Source organism: Schistosoma haematobium, chromosome 1 (genome assembly GCF_000699445.3).
Source record: "Schistosoma haematobium chromosome 1, whole genome shotgun sequence".
Classification (NCBI taxonomy): Eukaryota; Metazoa; Platyhelminthes; class Trematoda; order Strigeidida; family Schistosomatidae; genus Schistosoma; species Schistosoma haematobium.
Window position 1 is genome coordinate 48,436,637 of NC_067196.1, and position 12,603 is coordinate 48,449,239.

Below are 12,603 nucleotides of genomic sequence, written 5' to 3' on the forward strand. Positions count from 1 at the left end.
ATATTTGCTGTTTATACACATCATAATCCTGGCATTTTATTCTGCAAACGATATTGGATTATAAATCTAAGGTAGTTCTACTTTTCAAGTTTCTAGGTCCTATGACCCGTTAAATATCAGGTAACAAAATCGCTAATCGGAATACCGACTTCTATGATCTTTTGTCTATGCTCAATCAATGACAGGTCAACCAGCATTAACATCCTTGAGTCCTTATTGGTACTCTGTATAGTAGCTTCTCACCTAGCTCAACTCATCCAGTCCAGAACACAAATATCATCCTCCGCTATATGAATTGTATATTTCAGAAATACGTAATTGATATACAAGCAAACCAGACAACATCACATCATAAAATGAAAAACAATAATTATACAAGAACAAGCCAAAAGTGGCTATGAGTATAGAAGACTGTAACTAATAGAGTGGGAATAAATTAGGAACAGTAAATCGTACAACAGTAGTTAATGGGTCAAATGAAAACTTATAACAAAAGGAATATAAATATATATGAACTAGTTACGTAGTAAATATAAGATAAGAATATATATACATATTAATAATTCGTAAATAATTTATCGACGTTACCATTCATTTATTTTTTGTTCGGACATGACATAAGTGAACTGTGATTTTTTGTCAGATGTTTTAAATTCAACAAAACACTTTGATATTATTCTTAATAGGCAATCCTCCTTATCTCATATACATGTGCTTCTTATATTCCAGAAAACAAATCTATTTAATAGGTTGAAATCATGAGTCAATTGAAGCTAGACCACCATGGAAAACCTGGAAGCACTGGACGGCCGTTTCGTCCTAGTGTGGGGCTCCTCAGCAGTGCACATCCACGATCCCGTCCCCCGCGAGATTCGAACCCAGGACCTAGGACGAAACGGCCGTCCAGTGCTTCCAGGTTTTCCATGGTGGTCTAGCTTTAATTGACTCATGATTTCAACCCATGAAATTTCTCAGAAAATCTCCACAAAACCCATTCTGAAATCTATTTAAGTCATATAAATAAAAGTTAGTTTCAGATAAACAAAAGATCCCATTAAAGCATAAATCTAATAAAATTTAAATCCTCGTAATAAACATTTAAAGAATCATGAATTGAACAAATTAAGATATTTATTTTCGTTTAATTTCTCATTAGACGTTTACATTAATACATAGAAGTATAACAATTATAAATCATATAGACAATATCAATTAAGTGATAATGAGTTAATAATTAGTATTTTATGCTTAAACTTATCTATAAAAATAATCGTTAACCCATAAACCAAAGAGAATACAACAATTATATCCCTCTAAAAGTGTTATTAATCATTTCAGTTAAAAGTTGTTTTTATTTAATAAAACTGATAGTTTTTTTTCCCATGATAATTAATTAATAAGATAGTTGAAAAGTTTTGCTCAAATGTCATACATATATATGAATAATAATTACAAGAAATAGGGTAAAGAATACCAAAAACTAGTATGTACCGATAAAGAAACAACAAATGATAATTGAAACAATAAAATATTATTTCTTAAATCACTAGTTTATTAAATAAAGAATTAAACAAACGATTGAGTGGCCATAATGATCAAAGCAGTTAGAACACTAGCAAAGATTGTTATTATTATTATTCATTACATAATCTATGCATTAATGTAAGATAATGATGAAAAACTAAATGAGAAGAAATTTCTCTCTTTCTTCAATTCATTATTTTATTTAAGAAAAAGTAATACACAACATGAATCAAGTTAGTTTAATTTAGTCATATGGTTCTATTAAAAGTACAATAGCAAAATGTAAATAGATTTGTTAGAAATAAGATTAGATTGTATTACAACTGCCAAGCGTATTTTACAGAATGTTAAAGTGACTAAAATAGCTTAAATGGTTCTATGTATTTATGCATTAAGTATTTAACCAAAAACAATATGACTATGAATTACTAGTCAGTTCAAAAATAAATAATCATCAAAGGATATAAAATTCACAAAACCACTAATGGGATTATTCACATCAGTCCGTTGAGCATTATACACTGATAAAACCTTTACATATAAAATAGAAGAGAAAATGAATTTTAGACGAGACAATGTCAACTGACCCTACATAGTATACTTGTATCTAGGATACAATCAGATTAGTTTATCAATGCATTTCTGATCATCTATCATTGATTGGATAGATAACAGAGGATGAAGATAACAGAATTCATTCTTATAGGTCTAGTAAACAATAATCACCAAATTGATATAAAGATGACTTTTTTAAAAATATTATCTGACAAAACTCATTCAACCTATCCTATGCTTTAAGATCGTAAGGAAGTAATAGGAATCCACACAAACTTAATCTTTATAATCAAAATGGTTGTACAAACTGCTTCTTCACTCTGACTACCTATTTATTTGGTCAAACTGATACTTACTTCAATAACTGGCTACATGTACGGTTTTAGTAATCATCCGACTGATTCATTTTTGGATTCCTTTTATGATCAACCCAATTATTTCAAAAAATAACAATAAATCTACACCGATAGTTTTTGCTCACTAACAACCATCTAATTGATATGAGTTTTATGTCGAAACTTAAACCAAGATATTAATGTGAACCTTTTTGTCCGAAATGTATTTGAAGGTTTAGTGGAAAGATTTCAGCAAGATACAATTCAGTAAGGTAAATTATTGTTAGATTATATCATTCACTAAAGCTGTACAATTGTTTCGACAGTTATTTTATACATTGTCTCTTTTTCATATTCACCAAGTGGACAATTATTTTTCATACATCTCTTTGATACGTCATTTTCATTGCTATTACAATTTGACTACCACTTAACCTTTAAAATTTTTTTGTCCATTTTGCGAATGATACAACAATTTTGTTTTAATATACATTACTACGTGTAAAACAATTACAAACACGATTGTGTAGCTTTAATAAACATCGCTGAAAAGGAAATCCTCTTATAATTGACCGATTGCTGAGTATGGTATGTTTGCTTAGCACTTTACGGCGTTGATATAATTCTATTAATCCAAGTTACAGAGTGACCACTAGTCTATGTGACCCAACATCACATGGACTGTAAAGGACTAGGTGGCATGATATGGGTTATTACTCAGTAATCAATTAATTGTAAATATTTCAATCCTATAGTAAATTAGTCTAGGTCTAAACAGCTTAATGGCAACAACTCAGATCGCGAAGTTGGATAATGTGGTATCGAATCCTTCAGGGAGCACAATTTCCCTTACGATTAAAGATGTACTTCTGTTGACAGGAGACATAGCACAAAACCTGGGCCAACGGTTTCCTGTTGACTCTTTCCAACCAAGCAACAAGAAATTTTTTTATTGAACCGTATTTATTTTGCTTAATGACACAAAGGGTTTTTTACTGGAAATATTTGATGTAATTAAAGACATTTAATCTATGTTGTTGCATTTTGGGTAGCTGTAAAAGGGAGAAAAGAAACGTAGTGAACCGCAAAGAATGAGAAAAAAACGATAGCAAGATCTTAAGTTTCTTAATCGATGTCAGGTGATGGTAAAAATCGCAACCAAATTATATGGAATCCTCCACAAAACTACCTTAACTTATGGTGAAAGTTACATCACAAATATAAGTACCACATAACATTTTTCAGTCAATGTATCAATTATATAATACAAAAACGACATACTCTTTCAGTGTTGGATTAATGTCAGTTGGGAGATAATCTCTGAGTAAATCACTTTTACGCAGTAGTAACATTAAAGCATGATATGGGCGTATTTTATCCATTGCATTCCAAATAGCCATTGGTCGAACAGCGACTATACACTTAGAAATTCCATCATTATTGTTTAAACAATAAGCTTTGTGTGGTAGACAAAAACAGACTGGATAAATCTCGTTAATCTATTTTATGGAGTAGAAAGAAAGACAGTAAGACAATAGCATCCCTTAATAATCATATCAATAATAATAAGATTTTCTGAAATTACTTACCTTTAAATATAGATCTTGATAGTTTACTAACGAACCAATACGGTAAATTTATTGAAATTATGAACCAGTCAATTTTAGACCACCACTCAAAACCTGGAAGCATTGGACTGTAGTTTTGTCGTAGTATCGGACTCTTCAGCAGCGCACATCCACGAATCCGCACACGGGATTCGAACCCAAGACCTACGGTTTCGCGTGCGAACGACTAACCTATAAACCACTGAGCTGGCATCCAATGGTGATGATGTCCAACTTCAAACAATCCACGGCGTCGCGCGAGACATCAACCTAACATTAATCGGTTCATTATTTTAATTCAACAATCTCCACAACCCCAAACTGAAAACTACAAATTCAGATTAAACTCTACAAACTAACACAGAATATTTATTCGACTCTTTTTGTTAGAATTCGTATTTATGAATTTATATATATTACAATTATAACTGTTAACGTTAAGTAGCTCTTAAACTATAAGTTAACATGTAAAGTCTAAATGGAAACGGTAAACTAGTAAACGAGATCACAGAAAACAACATCTCGTGATCTAAAATACGTAACAATAGATATCAAAATCATAAGTATGCAGTCTATTGAAATAAAAAAATTCTCAATACACCAGATATCCAAGTATGTTGGTTGGAACAATCAATTAGGAAATGAACTTTTGATCGCATGTTAACAAAAAACGAATGTTGTGTTGTGTTTACAGAGTTAATATTAAGTCCATCAACTTCATCACTGTATTCCATACACATGACTGATAGGTCACATAAATTTCCGTTCCCAAATCTTTGATTTCCGACAACCGAAACCCTGATAAATAATCGTAAGTACATTTTACTATTTAGATTAATAACGTGTGACTACATCGATAAAATACAAGATAATAAATAATAAATTTCAATACGTACATAACCAGGTTTTTTTTTATGCAAGATGAGCAATTCACTTGAAGTTAATTTGCTGTGATCCTTGAACACCAAAAAATAGAACTAGGATTGTACTATAAATTAACTGTTTAGTAAATGTTTATTAAAAATATAGGAAACAGTTAACCAAAAATTATCTTCTTGAGATTCTATTTCTTCATTTCTTCACCTCATTTTATCAATACATATTTCGGCTTTTAAAAAATTTACATTATCATCTATATTTTTTTCTTAAATTTCGGCCAAAATAGTGTAGAATAAGACATTAAGGATAGAAACTCAATATATTTTCAAACTGCTATTTTTCTAAAGAGAATAAACTTAGTTCAAATTTTTATAATAAGAATGATACAATACATTCTTTGTCAAGTGTATTTGTTTTCTTGACGTTTGTGTGAACAACGATTATATTATTGATTTACCGTAATTAGGAAACCAGACGACTAATGTCTAGAAGTATATTAAATATTTATTTACAAATTAACGGTTTATATTACGGAATGTATATTGGTAAACTGTTGGGGAGATAAAAAAAAACTCGATAAAAGTTAAGAAAGGCTCTGAAAGCACTGAGAAGCGTCTTATCTAATCAGAGTTCAGTAAGTTTTACCAGAAACATCTAGAGAGTGAGAAGTCACATGTCGGGTTTCTGATTGGATGATTACTTATACTGCTACTATGTTTAGTAGGGTTCCTGAATTTTCGGGAAACCCAAAGACGTCTAAAATACCATAAAAACCCTATATTTCCCATACATGAACGAAGCTTTGGAGTAAAGTGTTTCTTACATATTTCGCGTCTTATCTCTCGTGTTTAAGTCGCTGTATAGATCTAGCCTGAGGGTTACTAGAAGAGCTTAGGGACCAAATCTAGCGTTCAATTAGCAAGACTTATCGTAAACATTGGTAAAAAGTCCTACACCTCATCTTTATGAGTCTGGATACTTGTTATATTGATTCAATTTTGTACAATTTTTTTCGAAAACCCAGGTTGAACAAACAATCAAAGTAAGCTTGCAGAAAATGAAAATTCACTTACTTTAACGTTCACATGGCCTGTTTTACAAACTGAATCAAGTATGCTTTTTAGTTCAGCGCATAAAGATGATATTTGAACTAATTTTTCAAGTGGATTCATTGTAGTTACGTCATTTATCTTATCATGAAAATCATCAGAATTATTATAAGAGTTATTTGCAGATATATTTTCATTGATTGATTGATTTGCATTTAACGCATTTGGTAGCTTAGATTCATTGCATTCTTGATCCATGACAGAATTAACAAAATTAGTATCTCTATCAGAATTAGAACTTTCTGCGATTTTGATATAACGTTTATTTGAAAAGAATTGAGATGACTTGGAAAAGTTTAAGTTATCTGGTCCATATTTATTTGTGTTGTAGTCTGTTGTTAAGTTACCGGACCATGAATTAGTATCAGCATAAGAATATTTCTCTAGAGTAGAAACAATAATATCTCTTTGATCTCTAAGGTAATTAAACACTAATTCTGCACGTCTTACTTGAGAACCGATCTAGGAGGATTTAAGAGAATGAATACAAAACCACTAGTGGATTAAATCTTGTTAGAAAAATAAGTATTTTAAAAAAATATTCTTCCCAATCAAAATTCTCAAAACAATTAATAACTTAATTTACTACCGGTCGATTAAACATAAATAAGAAAGTTTGGTTCAGTTAAGAGTTCTCTTTTCGGCTGAACCAAACTTTTTTATTTATTGTCTTAATGGATATATTGTACTGATTCAATATAAAATGAAGGTTATTGTTATTGTTCTAAAACATAATTACCAGACTTCTTGGAGGTAAATTGAATTATTGGATAGTTCATTTACACTAAAATCTATAAACTTAATTTTCAGGGAAACACCATTTTATAATTAGGTTAGAACTTAAAGTCATTAGATTATTAAAATATTGCTTGAACCAATTAGCAGAAAAACTAATTGGCTAACTAGAATTTATAAACATCTTGACGGTCATATGGTGATTATTTTTTGTTATAATAAAGATAATGGACACGTATGTGTTTTGTTTATAGCATACCAGCTATTTCAGTAAAGTCTCGATGTATTTTTCTACAAGACTAGAATTGAATGACAATAGTCTTTATAAGAGAGCGATAGTTTACATTCTTCATGAGAACAAAACAGTTGTCTAATGATTTTTGTTTTTTGATAATTATCTAGCTGGTTTAGTTTGTAAATAGTATTATTTTTAAATTGAAGTAACATCGAATTAAATACAATCTGTTTATTAAACATGCAGTTAACTTTAAATGGTTCTACGCCATTTGTATAAATACTTAGGAATGAAATAAAAGATGGAGCATTACGGTGTCAGATTCTGCACTAACAGTTATAAACTGAGACACAAAAAGAAGATCGATATTTAAGATATCAACCATGCACATCAGATCATGAAATTCAGTGGTTAATATGATAAATACATAAATGTACATTGGTTCATGGTGAAAAACATCTTTAAATTCAGTTAGACTCAAAAAGGCGTCTATGCAGATAATAACCATACAAACACAAGCGACCAGTTGGGGAAAAACTACACAGTCTCAGTAAGAACCTATGATCTGTGGGGCTTAATCATATCAAGAATGAAACAGTTATTAACAATCCCGTTGGATGACTATCACGCTACACCATAAACCATCTGGCATTAAGGAGGAAAACCACTAAATTGTGATTTAGTGCTCCGAGGGTATAATACCGACATGAAGATTTGAAGGTCCTAAGTACAACGTTAAGTAGGTTCGTGAATATATATCGTTGAGAAGTTAGAGACTAAAGCAAAACAGCTATCCAGTTCTTTCTAATTTTTGACTCTCTATGTGATGTCGATCCACAATTAAATTATTAAGTTCAACGCTTGAATGAGTTATCGTTGTTTATTGTTAGAGAGTAATATAAATCTTAAAAATTTTAATCATTAAATAATAGTACAAAAAGCTTAGTGAATAAAATGATTAGACGGCAAATACAACCAACAACAGTCACTCACCAATCTGGATAATTCAGTAAGATAAGACAATACAGATGGAGGTGCAGACGAATCCATCAAAAAACCAACAGTGAAACTAATCATAGTTGTCCGTGATAACTCGTTATCACAACTTTTGGTATTACAATCTTCAGTATCTTCAATAAGTCCAATGGTTTCAATATCAGACGGGGATAAATTAAATGCAGCTCCAATAAATATATTGTGGTCTAACTTTGAAAATTATACAAACCAGGAAATATTTACAAATAAATGAGAGAAACTGTCCAGAGAAATAGTAATTTTTACAGAAAAAAAGAGAAAACTACAGTAACGAAAACAAGTTTTTTAAATCCCGACTTGTTTACAGTGTCGTTTGCTGATCTATCTTCAAATCAGGTAGTCAAGAAATGTTCATACAAGAATTTATTCTTTTTCTTACAAAATGTAGTGGGAACAATTCATACTTAGCTTTACAGGTGTATGTATCCACATCGTCCGATGCTCTTTATTAATTTGATATGATTTTTGGATTTTTCAAGAACTTGAAACAGTTGAAAAGTCACTGAAAATCAAATAATGCTAAATAGATATTTCATCTTATTTTGGGACTTGTCAGAACTTTGGGTCCACCTTTCATTCTTAGTTTGATTAAAATTTCAATACCTTTCCATATTGCTAGTTATTCATTGCTTATCCTACAAGTCAGACAATTTCTCGCCCCATGAAAAATAGTTTTTCAAATAATTACTCATGTAATATAGTTGTGTGTATATGTTTAGTTTGATTAGCTTCCTAATTTACAAAATAAGCCGAAAAACAAATTAATAATGCATATGTGGTAAAATATTATATCCTTAAGTTTTTAAACATAACATATTCCTATAATACTATAGTAATCATAATGTGCTAAAATTACCTTGATGTAGATTTTACGTTGAAGAGCTTGAGTTTGTTGATGTAAAAGACTAAGTAATACATTGGCTGGAATACCTTCTATATTTGAAATCCCTAAATTTCCAATTAAAGGGGATTCAGTAGAAGGAACCTGCAATGATGGATCAGTAGAATACAGACTTCCAAGAACTATATTAGGATTGGACAAATTTGTAGTTACACCCCCAACTGGATTACTCGGAGATAATGAACTCGTAGTACACAAACTAGAGTTGATATTTGAACAAATCGTTGGACAATTATTTAACGTACGATCTGCTGAGCCCATAAAATTCTGATTCAGCCCAGCAGTGATAGGACCATTCCCGAAACTACTTTCATTGAAAAACATGGTGCGTTCAGAGATTAACTAGGACAATAATAAATACAGATATAGATACTAATTTAAAATTCACAAAACCATGCCTCTTTATTGACAAATCAAGTGTTAGTATACTATCAAATAGTTAAAAGTGAGCACTACTGAAAGTTAAACATGTGTGTAAATTCAAATAAATAGGTTCGTTAGATGATCCATTTGCTGAAAAGAGATAAACAGACAGATAGCCTAAACAATGCAGTCTAGTATAAGACTACTTTGAATTACGTTTAAAACAAAATTAACTGTGATACGAGGAATTTCGCGCAAGAAATGAAACAAAAATCAATTTGACCGTTTCCCAGACATAACATTACTTGACTAACTTTGAGAACATGCACGTCTGGTACTGATATGTTCTCCCCCACGATTCATCGTTTAACAAATCGAATGATGAGGTAGTGAATTTGCGTCAACTGAGACAGTTAAGACGTGCATTACGTGCTGCAGTGTGTCCTCACCCTCTTGAACAAAATGTGTACGCAGTTGATTTTGTGAGCTCTTAGGTTGTTGCTATTGTAGTTGAGGATTTGATCTGTATGGGTCGGTTTCCTATACACTTGAGGACGTATTTCAAAAGAACGGCTACCCAATAAAATTCATCAAAAAATAACAACCGCACGCAGCATCAGAATTCAAGTCAAGCAGAGAAATCAACAAAAGGATCGCTCTACCATACATAAAAGGCATATCAGAAACCGCAACAAGACTGCTGAAAACCTTCGGGATAGGTGTGGCACACAAACCGACAAAATCATTACAATCAATCCTATGCAAACCAAAGGATGAAATAACAGAGGAAAACAAATCAAATATCATCTACAAAATAAATTGTGCCAACTGCGAAAAACACTACATCGGACAAAGCGAACGCCGCCTACACGAAAATCAATTCGCAGTCAAACGCCATGATATCTCCTCACTTATATCAATACACGTGGACAACTGCGGACACTCATTCGATTGGAAAAATGTGGAAATCTTGCACAGAGGAAACTCCAAAAACACCGGAGAATTTGTAGAAGCCTGGCACTCAGGTCAATCAGCAATCAACAAGCATATTGAAATCAATCCAATTTACCAACCAATCAGGAAAATCATGCACAAATATACGAACAAAAATCAAACCAACGGGAGACACAACCAAAACAAAGAAGTAAGCAATGACAAATTTAAGGTCAATAAGAACCAATCAACATCGAGGTGCACAGAACAAGCTATGAAACACATATGGAGAAATTCGAAAGCTTCACTTCTATCTGAAGCTTGTGCTGATGATGTCGTTCAGAAGAACGGTGAAAGCTCCACGACCAAACCATCCAGCTCAGAGAACAAAATCCCATCAAAATCATCCACCTGAGCTACAAATCTTCTCCACCATCACAATACCTTATATGCTTAACTTTTATTATTATCATTATAACTATTACTAACTCTGCTACTCTAACTCCGCCTGGAGTCCCTCCGGGGGCTTCTACCAGTCCCAAGCCCGGATAAAGGAGGAGGGTTAGGCATGAAATTAGCGATTCCATCCCGTGGAAAACTAACTCGCTAAAAAACACTAACCAGAAAAATTATTTGAACCTTTTAAACTCTGCCCTGGGAGTCAGAAGGTCTTCATTTAGAAGAACTATGACGCCTCATAATGAAAGCCGAATTCCTTCGGAAGTTACGAGGTCGATGCCCCTTCTGACAACCAGAGTAACCATTTATTTAGGTACATGGAATGTTCGTACAATGTGGGACACCGGTAGAGCCTTCCAAATTGCTGCAGAAATGAGGAGATACAACCTAGAGGTGCCTGGGATCAGTGAAACACATTGGACGAAAGTTGGACAACAACGACTAACTTCAGGGGAGCTTCTGCTATACTCCGGCCATGATGAAGAAAATGCCCCACATACACAAGGAGTTGCAGTGATGCTGTCCAAACAAGCACAAAATACACTTATAGGGTGGGGATCTCATGGACCAAGGATAATCAAAGCCTCCTTCAAAACAAAGAAAGAGGGCATGACAATCAACGTCATCCAATGCTATGCGCCTACCAACGGCTACAATGAAAACACTAAAGATCAATTCTACAATAGGCTGCAGTCAATCGTCAAGAAGTGCCCAACAAAGGACTTGACCATTCTGATGGGAGACCTAAATACCGAGGTTGGAATGAACAACATCGGATATGAAGACAGCATGGGACGACACAGACTGGGAGAAAGGAACGAAAATGGTAAGAGATTTGCAAACCCATGTGCCTTCAATAAACCGGTCGTAGGTGGCACTATATTCCCACATAAACGCATTCACAAAATCACATGGACTTCACCGGATCACACTACACAAAACCGAATCGACCATATCTGCATCAACAAAACGTTCAGGAGGACGATGGAGGATGTGAGAACCAATACGGCCTTTCTTCGGGATACTGACAAACTCAACAAATGCAGGATAGTCCTCAGCAACAAGTTCCAGGCCTTTCATGATCTACTCAATGGAGAAGGAACTACTGCGGAGAGCAACTGGAAGGGGATCAAAGAGGCAATCACTTCAACATGTCATGAGGTCCTGGGCCACAAGAAGCACCATCACAAGGAATGGATCACTGTTGATACACTGGATAAGATTCAAGAACGGAGGAACAAGAATGTAGCAATCAAAACCAGTCGAACAAGAGCAGAAAAAGCCAAGACACAAGCTGAATACACAGAAGTAAACAAAAAAGTGAAGAGAAGCATCAGAACCGACAAACGTAAATATGCGGAAGATTTAGCAACGACGGCGGAAAAGGCTGCAAGAGAAGGAAACATGAGACAACTGTATGACATAACAAAGAAACTCTCTGGAAATCGCCGCAAAGCAGAACGACCAGTGAAAAGCAAGGAAGGCAAGGTAATCACCAACATTGAAGAACAGCGAAACAGGTGGGTAGAACACTTCAAAGAACTCTTGAGTCGACCAACCCCACTCAACATCGAAGCAGCATCCACGGCCCTCCCAATCAATGTTGGCCCACCAACAATTGAAGAAACCAGCATGGCCATCGGACAAATCAAGAGTGGCAAAGCAGCAGGATCAGACAACATTCCAGCAGAGGCACTAAAAGCAGACGTAGCGGCAACTGCAAGGATACTCCACATCCTCTTCAATAAGATTTGGGATGAGGAACAAGTACCAACAGATTGGAAAGAACATTGCATCTCACTGTGATAATGGGATGTGGCAACTTGAACCGGTGCTCATATGTGCCAGGCTCAACGTTACATATGATTGGCTGACCCACCTTTGAATTGATTTTCCTAACTCATGACTAGGCTGAATGGGAAGAAATTTAGTA

General features: G+C 33.6%; 1 protein-coding gene across 4 annotated transcripts in view; it reads right to left on the minus strand.

Moving 5' to 3' along the window:
- The window catches only part of NPRL3_1 (Nitrogen permease regulator-like 3), a gene marked incomplete at its 3' end in the record, with an annotated part of 49,925 nt that overhangs the window by 22,845 nt on the left and 14,477 nt on the right, over nucleotides 1-12,603 (minus strand). For 2 of the 4 annotated variants that reach the window (XM_051208901.1, XM_012941410.3), the window contains 4 exons: nucleotides 8,871-9,257; nucleotides 7,973-8,185; nucleotides 5,974-6,471; nucleotides 3,696-3,913 (listed from right to left, as the gene is read on the minus strand). In XM_051208901.1, coding sequence (XP_051074308.1) covers nucleotides 3,696-3,913; nucleotides 5,974-6,471; nucleotides 7,973-8,185; nucleotides 8,871-9,239 — 1,298 coding nt within the window. In that variant the 5' untranslated portion in view covers nucleotides 9,240-9,257. Of the gene's footprint in view, nucleotides 1-3,695; nucleotides 3,914-5,973; nucleotides 6,472-6,933; nucleotides 8,186-8,870; nucleotides 9,258-12,603 lie in introns of those variants that run through there. The other 2 variants (XM_051208900.1, XM_051208902.1) reach the window with 2 other exon arrangements.